The following is a 13,288-nucleotide window of genomic DNA, read 5'->3' as shown; positions in this document are numbered from 1 at the left end:
CTTACGTTACATATCTAGCCTGTTGCTTCTCCATATTTGGTCATTTTGATTGAGAAGTTTAGTGTCTTCAAGTTGAATAAAATGTACAATGGATTGTCCAGGAAGAATGCACTGCGTTGATGATGGAGTGTCCATGACTGCTTTTCACCGAAATTCTTGGATGATCCAGATTTGGAAGAAAGCATAAATCCGTTCTTTCTGTTTGGTTACTATTCCTTGCAAATGCTGCGTATAGCTTCAATGCTGATACGAAAGCCGGTGCTTCAGACCGGATGGCTCTACAGATCGTGTCCTCGTATGTCGTATTCTTTTCTTCTTATTTTACAATGACCCATTGATGCCGATTATTATAGCAGCCCTGTACCGCCAAGCAGCATCGATAACACAGGTGCCCGATATGACAAGACGTTTGCGTTCTCAGCAGCAATCGAATCGACATGTTCTACTTAATACCAAACGAGAAATGGGTCGAATCTTGGATGAGATCGCGTTACGGAATCTCGATGCAAAAGATGGCTTGTCTCAGTTCCACCGATTGACGGCCGATCTCGATCGTCGCAGCATACCTTTGGACGAAGAGATATATGTACGATTTCTCAGCATTTACGGCAAACTAGGAATGCTGGATATGATTTTACCCTTGCTTAATGACATGGAAAAGCGGGCCGTTCGACCTGATATTCATGTGATGAACAAAGCACTCTATGTAAGTTTTGCTAAATTTATCGGTGACATGATCAGGGCATTGATCTGTTGCTTTATCATAGCTGGCCGCTCAGGCGGGTGATGCAATATTACAGGCCGAGGTATTAGCGCGCATGGAGAAATACGACATCAAGCCTACCAAAAAATCGTACATGTGCATGATCTGGTGCATGCGAAATAACATGGAACTGGAACGAGCACTCGATACGTTGGACGTGATGGAGCAACAAAAAATTGAACCAAGTGTCACCAGCTATCTCCACATCATTGATTTAGCTGTTCATTCCGCCCAATCTGCAGTAGCCTATTATTTACTCCAGAAAGCAGAACATTTACCGGAATTTGCAGCCAAAGACAAATACCTGTACATGCAAGTCTTACGCTGTGCCGCCGTCAATGATGATGTAAGTTTATCGAGGAACACCCGATGCCCCTGAAACGAGAAGCTCACACATCAAATTCGGTTATGTCAGTATACTATTGCGAAAGCGAGTTGGCAGGTAGCCGTGAATGAAAAGAAAATTCGACCGGATGACGGGGTGTGTCTTCACGTTCTTCGACTTGCCGGCAAACATGGGGATGTACGATTAGCGAACGATGTGATTCGACAAGTTGGAGAAATGGGATTTTGCTACACACATATGCACTTTGAACCTCTTGTGCAGGCCTTTGCATCCACGATGGATCTGAAACGTACGTTTCGAATATTCAGCGTTATGCGACAAACAGGGGTACAGCCGAACAAGAATACAGCGGCGCCTGTTGTCTACAAGCTCGGACGCGATGTCAACGCTATTCGGCAAGCACGAGAATCATTGCTTGAACTTGCGCAGGAAGATGCCGCTGATATCATTGCTTTCAATGCCATTCTTCATGCCTTTGCTTTCAACGGACAAACCGAAGAAACGATCGAAACGTATCGCAACGTTTCCAAATTCCGTGTTACTCCCGACGTTGATACCCTAAATGCGGTGCTGGATGCTTGCATACATTCCAAAAATTATGCCAACGGCGTGGAGATTCTGAAGGAATTTCAACAAGTGGGAATAGCGATGACGGCGACAAGTTTGAGCAAAATGGTCACTTTATCGTTGACTCAGGATAACTATGAAGACGCTTTCAAATACCTGGAAGAGACCAAGAGTCTAGGCTTGGTTCCATTGAGAGGCTGCTATTACATGCTGGTGAAAAAGTTGGCGAGGACAAACGATCCGCGTCTGCCAACGGTGATCGAAGATATGAAGGCCTGCGGCTACGAAATCAGTACACATATTAATACCCACATAGAGCGTCATTCTGAAGAGGTGGATGAAGGAAAGAGGTCGCAGGAAATGAACGCAGACTCATAGGTTGTCGAAAGCCGCAACTTAGAAAAAAAAAAGCCTCATCATTGTATCATAGTCATCGTTTCATTTTCATCTATAAATTTATTCCAGTCGCATGCATAAAATCCTTATATTTTTCGCCTACATTTGTTTCATTGCGAGTTTGGACTTATCGGCTTGCATTTCTTGGTTAAATCCCCGTCTTTTGTAAGGTCCGCCAAAAAAATTGAGACTTGATATGCCTCGCCATGCTCACTGTGGAATCTCAGCTTATCTGTTCCCAGCATGTCGGCAGCGCCAAACGATGCTTCCGTACAGCATCGGTTCGTCCATATACACCAAGCAGTTGCGCTGGTACCCAATGAAATTGCCAAGTTATGGAACGTTCTCGAGAGGCCCGAAGTACCGGCCATTGCGGCATCCAACGCTTGCGATAAACTAATCAACGCCATTCAAGACGACCGAGCTTTATTTCAAGATATTATGCGACATTTGCAAAATTTAGCTTTCATTAGTCAGTGTCGACTTCGAATAAGTGTTCTTTTGCACGCGATCACTCGACTGCTTACGCTTCACATGACAGCTCGACAATTGCACGATGTTCCACTGGCACTGAGCTCTTCGTCGAAGGAAATGATCCATCCGTTTGTGTTTCTTTTACAACAACGTCCGCAACTCTATCCTATGTTGTTGACCGAAATTGATACGATGTTGGAGGATATGGAACCATCAACATTCAAGTCTTTTTTGGGAACGATGGACTCCTTTTTCGACGCTGTGTTTCTACTCGATTTTGATACCGTCGATTCAAATGCTCTCCTCACCCGTTTGGGCTTGTGGATGACGAGACAAGACATTCCCGTGGAGCTTATATTTTATCGTTTGTTGACCATATCACAGCGATGTCCGTCTCAATATGCTTTCGATCGCTATCTGAGTGTCGTCGACGTTTTGATGGGAGCCATCTCCCCAACCGGTTCTGCTCGCAGTATTTTATCCGAGAATCTCCCCTTCGTTGTAACCGATCTACAATATCAACTGCTCTCGAAAGCTTACGACGCCGCCACCTATGGTTATCCCATGATCCCTTTCGTTCGACGACTACATCAACTCCTGGCATTACGCGAGTCCTTGGCTCAAACACCGACCACCGTGAATAACTATGTCTTATGGTCCAGTCTCTCGTACTTTCTCTTCAGTGCACAGACCGTAGATGATCAGCTGATAGTTTTACGCATGATGCGAACCATAATTATGCACATTGATGGATCCTTCCTACTGATTGCCTTGTTGCCCTTGTTTCAAACACTTTCGGAACTGTCGGACGCGAAGAGCGAATTCAAAGCGCTCGTATTGGACCTTTTATCCTTGATCTCCAAAGGCAGCTCTTCTCTTCAGCAATCATCTTCAGATCGGATATTAGATGATGTAAGTCACAAGTGCTAATTTGCAAAAAAAAAAAAAAAAAAAAAAAAAAAAAAAAAAAAGATACTGACCACCGGGTCGATGGGTAGGTGAACGAGGAACTGGCCAACTATCCTATGGCGGGCGTGTTTGGACACAGTATATCGCATTTTTTCGATTTTTTCCAGCAAACTTTACTAGCTGCACCACAGCCTGTTGAATTGCATCCCACCATGACGACCGTGTCGCAGCTGCATGTTTTATTGTATAGTACGCCATTTGTATTCCATGCCGACGCGTCCGTTCGCAATTCGTATCTATCCCACCTCGTCCGCACGGCATCTTTGATCTCCGCTCCATCGAGGAAGTTTCCGCTGCTAATGCTGCTGATGTATTTAATGCGTCAGCCTGTCTCCAGTATCGACACCTTACTCCATATCCTTCATCAATCCATTCCTGACCTCGTCGATGTAAACGATCCAATCACCACTTCCAAAGCGCTGCAAGTTACGCTATCCATCGTACAAGGAGCACACGCAATGAAAGGGCTTCAGACTGTACGCGAAACCACACTTGCCAGCATTGGTGTCAAAGTGCTGACCAAAATATATATGCGGCAACCGCGTGTCTGGCAAGAATTGAAGAAACTATTATCCGACTGGGTATTGCGTCGAAAATCAAGCAAAGGCAAAACCTGGAACAAGTTGGGTGGCATCCAGATGGAAATCGCGATGCTGACAATTATGCGTGATCTTTGCCGGTTGCGGCCTACGGAATGCGCTCAAGACATTTTGCCTATGGTGGTTTCCATCCTTCAAACATGTGAAGATCTGAGCATCGCATCGCTTTCGTTGTTAATGGAAACAATGTGCGCTTGTATTGAAGCAGGCATGGCCGAGACCCGCTCTATGTGGACAGTCGCCATTATGTATATCGCTCAATACGCCATGGACATGGATAACGCTGTTTCTTCGCTGTTAATACAAAAGTTATGCGATTTCTTTGCACTTGTCGGTGATAAAGACGAAGGTAAGATTTCTCTTTTTTGCTAATATGTCGTGACGTATCTCCTGATCACTTATAAATCTTTGTTCCTTTATGTTCTGTTAGTGTCCGAGCCATATATGGACTTTAAGGACGCTGTGCTCAATCATTATATTGTGCATCTGATACGACACCAAGACACCAAGATCAAGGAATGCGCTTTGCATGCATTGTCACATTTCCCGGCACCGGATATTGCGACCCTTCTTCCTGAAAAGACCAAGCAATTCATGCAAGAGATCCTTGATTCTGACAAAAATTCTGCATACAGCGCGGTATTAACAAAGTTGATGTCGCATGAGCTGGATCATATGCGACGAGGCTTGTTCAAAGAGGAAGTGTCCCACAAAGCAACCGAAAAAGAGGAGACTCAGGTTCCTTCGGGTCGATCCTCGATTGGTCAGTCAGAGACTCACATCAGCAACCAATTTCTTATGGCATGGCAAAACTCCCGCATTATCCCCGGTCTACGAACAGGTTACGCATTGGGAACATTGCATGTTGCTGGCACGGCCATGGATGATGCAGCAGGCGCAAATACAAAAGAGGTCTTGCTGAAAACCAAGTGGTATCGATTGATGGTTTCTTCTCTGGCTGATATCGGCTTAACCGATCATTTGCTGATCCGCGTTTCATCTCTTGGTTCTTGGATGGCGTTTTTCGGTCCGTGTCTGCTCGGCAATCAAACGGATCTTGAAGTCAAAGGCGATCTGTTGATGAAGGATTTGTTATCGCGCCTGAACAGCAGTACTGTTCCAGGAATGACCAGCAATATATTATTGGCGATTGCAGGTATATCTGAAAAAACAAATGCAATGGTATAATTGTCGCTAATACTGAAATGACAGGTCTGGTTCTCACCTTGAATAGAACTGTGCCTTCGTTTGCAGCCGCTGCAGCGAAACAAATGGTGGATATTCTGAAGACCAAATATCTCAAGCCCTCTGGCTCCAATGCTACACAGTTGATGAGTGATGAAGTACAGTTTGCCGCTCGATTCTGTCTAGGACATGTAGCTGTTTGTATTATCGCAAACGAAAAGATTGCGACCGAAGTGTTATCGACGCTCCTAGAAAATGCCACCGAACCGGCCCCTCAACGAAATATCGACACGGCAGTGGATCTTATCCAGTTTGCTGATGGCTACGCAGCAGGTCACTACTCGGCAGCCCTAGCGACCTGGCCCACCAAAACCGACGATATTGCCAACCTTGCGGAAAATGCGACGCAAGTGTTGATGGGTTACTTGGACGACACGGAGCATGCATCTGAAAGCAAAGTATTGGGTATATGGCTGGGATGGGCCTCCAATATGAAGACCAATGACATGAAGACGGTGTATGAACGTGCATGCAAAATTCTGAAAGCGTACGGTGACGGTTCACGTATCCATAAACCCATGATTTTGGGCGCATGTTGGGTAGCGGCTTATGGTGTTGTCAATGAAGACGGAAAGATAGACGAAGAAACCGCAGGCTGTCTAGATCACATTATGTCTGTGGTTTCCTCCGATGTAAGACGACCCTGTTATTTTATGGAACTGTCACCATTCTAAACTACATATTTTTTTTGTTAATCTAGGCTAGCATGGCTCAGCATCAGCACCATTTCAATGTTCCGTGTGCCCGTCTTGCTCGCTTGCGACTGGGAACGGATGATTTGGAAAGTGAGGGGAATGAATATTATAGTGGTCTGTTGTTATCCGAACTGCAAAGTGTTCAGTATGATGCACCGTCCGATCCCCACCGTACAGCAGCTTTGTTTTCTATTGGAAGTCTTTTGGGTGTAGACTATCTCGCGACGACGTACGATGCAGAAAGATTAGCTGTCGAAGGCCATAAATACGATGCCAAGACGCGTAAACCTGTTTTGCTGGAATTAACAACGATGGCCGGTTTGACTTACAGTGAAGAAATTGGTCACTTGAAAAGCGGACGCATTGCCGCTATCATTTGCGGTAAAATCGTACAAGTAACGACAATGATGCAAGAAGCGCTTGATCTGGCAGATACGCAGGAATCGTCTGGCGCATCCGATTCAACCATGCTCGCTACATCCTCCGAGCCAAAGAATTATGCACGTCTCAACAACAATACGAGCTATTTACGTGCCGTATTTGATACAGCCGGCAGATTATGTGAAGAATCCAAAGCACGCACATTGTCCCAAAAGGATGTGGAAACCATGGCGAACATTCTACTTACATCTTTGCGCAAGACGGCGGGACCTCTTCCGTCCGTAAACTGGTTCCGACTGTTGGCTGATTTGTCGAGAATTTCTGAGGACACGCATCGACTCTGTATTCTGTTTGCCAGCACACATGCCGCCGCATCGTTATCGCTCAGCGAATACCTTATCTCTGAACTCAATCACAGCAAAGACATGAAGAATGAAGACTTACAAGCGTTGTTGGTCAGCGAAGTAGGTCTGGGACGGGTGTTAAGCCTCAGTGGTCTCACGAGCAAAGAAGATCTTGAACAAAGTGGTCCCAAACGCCGTGGTGTCGATGCTGTGATAAAGATGGTCAGCATCTCCTCGATTCGTGTTCGTGAACTCTTTGAATCCTATTGCAAAAAATTCATGCATTTACCACTCTCCGTGCAACAAGTCTTCCTCGATACACTTAGCAACCATTTATCCGATCCCGCTTCTCATTTAGCCGACGACAACACTGCTGAATATGTACAGTCTCTATGCGATATGACCTTATACAACATCACTCTCAAGCTTCTTGAAGATATGACTATGAATCTTAATACCGAGGACTATGCAAGTCTTGTCTCAAGGGCTATTCAATGTAGTATTATGGATATGGCTCAATTGGTTCCATCTGGTTTACAAGCGTGGCTGACCCCTGATCATGTGTTTGGCAAGGTGGTGGCGATCATGACGATTTGCAAATTGCGTCGCACGCAGCACAGTGTTCGATGGATTACAGAAACCTCCAGTCGCTTGTTTTCAATGGATAGCGTACCTTTGGTGGATGAGAGTTGGAGTATCATCACCAGCACCATCCATGAAAGCTGTGCCACAATAGATGATCGACTCTCTTGGGTTATCCGATTATTGGATGTATTTATCGTTCTTGGTAGCAGTGAGGACTCCAATGATGCTATGACGCATGGATTCAAGGTCGGTCTTCGTCAAGTTCTCAAAGGCCTCTGGACTGGATCCTTCACCACGAACAAAAACTGTGACGCGCTGCAAGTCGCGCTGACTGATGTAACGTATTGGTTACTGTGCGCTGTCCGAGACAGCGAAGATCAACCGGAGCAGAAACAGGTATGCGATCCATCAATCTATGCATGCTTCCAAATTCTGATTTTCCTGCTTTAGATTGTAAAACGCATCATGACGATTTTTGATTTGGAAAATGAACAAGATGAGAGTATCAAGGATCTACTATTCCAGGTCATACGAGACTCTCCAAAAGAGGCGATTGGAACAGACACATGGAAAAAAGTGATCGGTAGTTATGACTTTCATTATTAGAACTGCCAAAAAAGAAAAGCGCAGTTTATTCATATAATAAAAATATATGCATCCGAATAAACTAGAGCATCCTTTGTTGTATGGTTTATATATATGGTTTGGTCAGTGATAAATTGACAGGTGACCGGTCGATTGCACGACGACAGCTTGACTCAGCAGTGATCCACACATTCAGTGGAATTGTCTCCCTGCTTTTTTGATTAGAACAAAGTGCTCACATTAATCCCAGTCTGTCACATACAGCCGTCAATCTCACTTATTACTAGTTCGTAAAGCCAAAAAAAAAAAAAAAAAAATAGAATGACAGGGAGAACATAAAAATGGAGCATGTGTCTTTTAAGTTACAAATAAATAGATAAAATAATGACAACTGTATTTTATTACTGTAAAAGGATGCAAGAAGAGATTGAGAATTCTATTGTACATGTTCATATTTTTTTACAGGTATATTCAATAATTTATACATGGTGAACATGGCCAACTCAGCTTTACCTGCATCAGGGATGAGACTGATAATTTTGCCATGCTTAAAACCTTGGATGCCGAGGCGACCTGTGCGACCGGCCATGTGGACATAGCTTGCGTATGAAGAGGGACGACCAAGAATGAAAACATGCGACACGTCGGGCAAATCCAATCCACGAGCAGTGAATTCAGTAGCCAACCATAACGGGTTCGTACCATGAGATACACCTGGACGAAACTCTCGGATATCCCTTGCATCGACATTAAACTTGGCCAGGTTGCGCTTCATATCAGATACACTGGCTCCGGTATTTAGGAAAAGGATCCCGTTGTGGACAGTTTCGAGATCTTGAAGAATAGCTATACTTTCGAGAACTCGTTCGTCGTCATGGGTAATATCCGTGTTTCCGGTCACTGAATGCTGATCTTCACTGACGTCTGTTTCAGTGTCTTTTGAGGGTTGAATATTGCGGATTTCATCGTTGGAAAGTAACAGACAATGATGGGTTACTGACGAATGACCGACAGGAGAAACACCGGAATTCAGATCAACAAATACGGGGTTTTGGATCCATCCTCTTTGACGTAACCAATGTCGTAGCGGTCGGTTCAAGGTGGCTGAAGCAATGATCATTTGCGGTCTCGCAGAAAGGTTTGCCAAGATGCGATCGATTAAAATCTGAGATGGCTTGGGATGCTCTGAACGACGATGATGCTGCCGGATAGTTGCAAACCGTTTAGGTAATCGCAAAGCTTGATCTGCCTCATCCAATATTATCCGTTCCAAGTGATCCACGGTCAAGTGTCCCTGTTCAACCAACTCTAACGCTTTTCCAGGGGTCGTCACAACCGTATGCGCCGACCGCGACGCGTTGACAGAGGAGCTGAGATTCGTCACGGCCGTAGGGCATGGACTTAATTGTTCAATCCAGTGACTGATCTGGAGCGATAATTCTTGATTGGGAACAACATAGAGCGACCGCGGCGTAGTAGGCACCTTGGCAGTAGGAATCTGGGAAGCTAACGCGAGGGCCAATCCAAATGACTTGCCGGTTCCTGTGCGATCTCTGAGCAACACGTCATGTCCACTTTGAATAACAGGAATGAACCGAGATTGCGCATCGGTAGGATGAGTAATGCCAAAATGTTGTTCCAAACGTTCGCAAATCTTGGAAGAAAAACCAAGTGACTATTATCACGTTGATCGTCAATAAAGAGAACAAGTAGATCCACAAAAAAGTAATACCTCAAAAGCAGATCGAGTATACACTCGGTGATGGCAATATTTTGGAGAAAATCCACGAGATCTGCCAGTGAAAATTCTCAACATGTCCGAAGATCAAAATAAGAGGCGCAAGGAATTGCAATATTTTATAGAAAAAAAAATTTTATTCACAGTGAAATGGATCCGAGGAAAAAGATGCTAAAGCACAATATGACTTGATGATTCACACAGCTTGAGATCTATTAAGTAAAACGCATTAGCATAATAGGTCTTCCTTCGTTATGACGCCACAACAAGAAAATGGAAAACAAAGTATGATCATTCAGCAAGGCAATTTGTCTTCAGTGAAGATGCAGAACAGGTCTGTAAATTTCTTCATCTTTATGATCATACAATGTCGCGTCCCAAAGATAGAATAGAATATCAATCAATACTTGCCTTTTTCAACAGGTCAATACGAACCAGGGATAAAAAGATACATAAAATCCCCACTCACTTGCAAGTGGCCTTTTATAATTTTTTCGTTGTGAAAAAAAAGGACAGGTGAAAAAATTTTTTATGATGGTCACAGGTTAGAATGCCGCTCACGACAACCCGTTATCAAGATTAACATGAGCGTAAGGCAGTTCAGACCCGGTTCAACAAGACGGCAATCTGTCGGGACATGTTTATGAACTTTGAACAGGAAAAAAAAGACGAAAAGTAGTTTGTGATAAATTTCTTTCAGTGATCTTTTATATAGAGGAAAATAATTCTGTGAAAAACGAAATGATGGCTAGGAAAAAAAGGAGACACAACTAAAATATGATTCTATGTAGAATTGGTAATGGTAACAAAGAAACAAAAAGAAATTAAAAAAAAATAAGAGTTTTTACAAATTTCGACCAGCTAATGCTTTGTGAGCTTCGGCTAATTGAGCTTCAAGAGTCTTGATACGATCCTCATGAGATGATTCCTTCTCCTTGAGGTTTGACTTTTCTGAATCCAAAACGGCCACACGGAGCAAGAGACTTGCGTTCACCTGTTCCAGCTCAGCCACACGCTTTTCCAGTGCTTCCATTTTCATCATCTTCTTCAGACGAGATCGACGGGCTGCATCGGTATTCTTTTGACGTTTGAGGGCGGCTTCATCCACGGAGTCTTCAGCACAGGGACTGGATCGTTTGAGAGAAGAGCCATTGGAGGGAGTACCGGCACCAACCATCTGAGGAAGAGGCGACATCATGGGAGTGACCATAGCGCTGGTAGGATGGGCAGGAGAACTTGGGATCGGAGTGATTTGCGCCGCGGCGGTAGCATTGGCACTGGCAGTAGTGGAGGCATTGATGTTAGCAACCGGACTATTGGTGGCAGTGGCAGCAGCGGCCAAAGCAGCAAGAGCGGCAGGCAAATCGGTAAACAAGTCGGGTGCAGTCGGAACCACAGCGGGATCAGGCTTGACAGAAGCAGCAGGTGTTTCAAAAACGGGTGCAGTGAGAAGGCCACAGAGATCCATTTCCTTGTTACCAAAAGGCGGGGACAAGAACGCATCCAAAGGCGTAGCGATTTCATCGGGGCTAGACTGCAGGCTGGCCTCGACAAAAGGGTCTTCCTGGAGCCATTCGTCCCAAAAGCCAGTGGGCTCAGCGCACATGGATTGATAGAATTGTTGGAAAATAGCGTCGTTCATTGTTTTGGATTCACTTGATTCGATGATATTAGACATTGATTTCAATTGGGATTCAAGAGGTTCAAAGAGGTAATTCCGGTTTTCGATTCTTGTTCGGTTTTTTCTTGTTGACTTTGCCGTGTAGGAGGCAGGTTAATAAGGCGGTCTGGTAGGCCATGATGGGCGACTACTGTAATGGGGGCAAAAAGGCGAAAAATAATATTTGGTGTCTGGTTCTAATTTCGTACTGGGTGTACGAGCAAGGGATTTAAGCGGTGAAGTCCATCGTGGAAGCAATTAATTATAAAAGGGTTTCAAAAGTACAAGGTTTCGCAGTAAAAAAATAAGTTAATAGAAGTGAGCAGTCAATAAAGGGAAGGTGTATGCAGTGAATAGTATCTGCACACACACAATAGGAATATATAGAATAAAAAGGATAATAAGGCAGTAGTACAGACACCAGAGGTTACCCTCAAACTGGTAGAGATAAGGAATAAAAGAACAGAAAAGAGTTCACACTTTTTCAATCGAACAAGGAATGGGAGATTTTATTTATACGCAAAAATTTTGCGGAAAAATGATTGGACAAGAAGTGGGGCCCTGGGCTATGACTCACCATCGGACATTTAAAACTATCGCTTTTCCCAAGTAAATTTTCCTGACAAGGGGAGGTGGCTTTGATACTCATTCGCCAAAAGCGGCGCAACAACAGATATGGGTGCGATGCCAACCCCAATAGAAATCATTCTTGTGTATCGCCAGAGGCGCTCTTTCAATTAAAAAACGTAGCACCATGGTCAGACGATCCCCGAAAATTTTCATTATCACAAAACATAAAAGTACCAGGCATCCCCTCGTTTTTTGAACACATTGACTTGTGTACAACATAAAAATCCTACAATGGAACAATAGAATTACATGATTTAGGCCTCTGGGAACTGCAACAATAATAGATGTGAGACATTTCTAAAAAAAAAAAAGTCGGCCTTGCGAGTTTTTCTGTTCGTTTCATTCGCCTGACGTCAAAAGTGCAAAGAGCATCAGTTGAAAATCAACAAAAGAGACACCTTCTAAAACAAGGAATAATAGTTTCTCAAATACAAATCAAAAGACAAGAAGCTATCCGAAAGCCAAGGATTCGGACAGTTCAGACATCCCATTGTCTTTCAGTGTTCGTCAGAAATGCTCTGTCCAAAACACAGAACGATCACGAATAGATATGTAAGGCTATTTGGGCAATCACTTCTGAATTCTAGGAAATTTATAGTTGCTGGCCATTAGAGATCAAGATTGTAAGGTTACTAAGGCAGAAGTTTTTTGCCCTGAAGATTTAATACGGTGGTTCATGAAATGAACCAACTGTATTTTGATCAAAATACACATACTTTGCATAAAGTCCTAGATCGTCAACATTTTATAAGTAAGAGCCGAGGTTATTGAAAATAGACTGTGAAGTGTTTGCTGTCGTGATATGCTTCAATCACCCTCGCAGTGAAAGAGGTGCCTGAGGAAAGAAAAAAAAAAACGGGGAAATTTCAGTCAATGATGTCGATTTTTTTGTTATGATTGTGTTGATTTTGAAGGACCGCAGAGTGAGCCGAGCCTCCAAACCAGCTGGTTCAAAAATTTTCGACTTTTTCATTTTCTTTGACGTGATAAAAGGAGAAAGATCAGGTTGCCAATTTGTCAAGCCATTTGAGGGCAGTTACTTGGACCTTCCGCAAAGCAAGTTGACTGTATTTGGATTCTACCGCGCTTATGTCGGCTTGTAGTGGCAGTAAACTCTGTCGCCAAATCTGGAGAAGAAAACCCGTCGACGTTGACATTTGCTTTCGGTCATGGTTAAAAACAGGCAAATTGCCCTTTCGACGTTTTTCCTCGGAATCTACCCCTCTTTCGTCCGTTAGCCTCGGTGAAAACAAACATAGACAACCAACAAACGCATTATTACCACTCTCTTTTCTACGACCACATCATTCT

The 13,288-nt window shown here is 43.9% G+C and overlaps 4 protein-coding genes across 4 annotated transcripts; 2 read left to right on the top strand and 2 right to left on the bottom strand.

Annotated features, from left to right (window-relative positions):
• Positions 1-463: 463 nt before the first annotated feature.
• BYT42DRAFT_488631 (uncharacterized protein) lies at positions 464-2,054 on the top strand (the record flags this gene model as incomplete). Its single annotated transcript, XM_051563890.1, has 3 exons — positions 464-706; positions 768-1,109; positions 1,179-2,054. The coding sequence occupies 3 exons, from the start codon at positions 464-466 to the stop codon at positions 2,052-2,054; spliced, it is 1,461 nt and encodes a 486-aa protein (XP_051428386.1).
• A 122-nt stretch (positions 2,055-2,176) lies between these two features.
• On the top strand, positions 2,177-8,052 carry BYT42DRAFT_552475 (uncharacterized protein). Its single transcript, XM_051566378.1, has 5 exons — positions 2,177-3,458; positions 3,545-4,463; positions 4,545-5,270; positions 5,327-5,991; positions 6,060-8,052. Exons 1-5 carry the CDS (start codon positions 2,316-2,318, stop codon positions 7,812-7,814), a joined length of 5,208 nt encoding a protein of 1,735 aa, XP_051428385.1. The 5' UTR covers positions 2,177-2,315; the 3' UTR covers positions 7,815-8,052.
• A 225-nt stretch (positions 8,053-8,277) lies between these two features.
• BYT42DRAFT_552473 (P-loop containing nucleoside triphosphate hydrolase protein) lies at positions 8,278-10,126 on the bottom strand. Its single transcript, XM_051566377.1, has 2 exons — positions 9,682-10,126; positions 8,278-9,624 (listed from the first exon to the last, which is right to left on the bottom strand). The coding sequence occupies exons 1-2, from the start codon at positions 9,763-9,765 to the stop codon at positions 8,386-8,388; spliced, it is 1,323 nt and encodes a 440-aa protein (XP_051428384.1). The 5' UTR covers positions 9,766-10,126; the 3' UTR covers positions 8,278-8,385.
• Positions 10,127-10,363: 237 nt separating this feature from the next.
• On the bottom strand, positions 10,364-11,830 carry BYT42DRAFT_552472 (uncharacterized protein). The gene has a single exon (XM_051566376.1). The coding sequence runs from the start codon at positions 11,363-11,365 to the stop codon at positions 10,532-10,534; it is 834 nt and encodes a 277-aa protein (XP_051428383.1). The 5' UTR covers positions 11,366-11,830; the 3' UTR covers positions 10,364-10,531.
• Between the last annotated feature and the right edge of the window lie 1,458 nt (positions 11,831-13,288).

The sequence above is a fragment of the Radiomyces spectabilis genome (assembly GCF_025331425.1).
Source record: "Radiomyces spectabilis strain NRRL 2753 chromosome Unknown BYT42scaffold_1, whole genome shotgun sequence".
In the NCBI taxonomy this organism is placed as follows: domain Eukaryota; kingdom Fungi; phylum Mucoromycota; class Mucoromycetes; order Mucorales; family Radiomycetaceae; genus Radiomyces; species Radiomyces spectabilis.
Note: the sequence above shows the minus strand (reverse complement) of the source record. Positions and strands in the feature narration are given on the sequence as shown.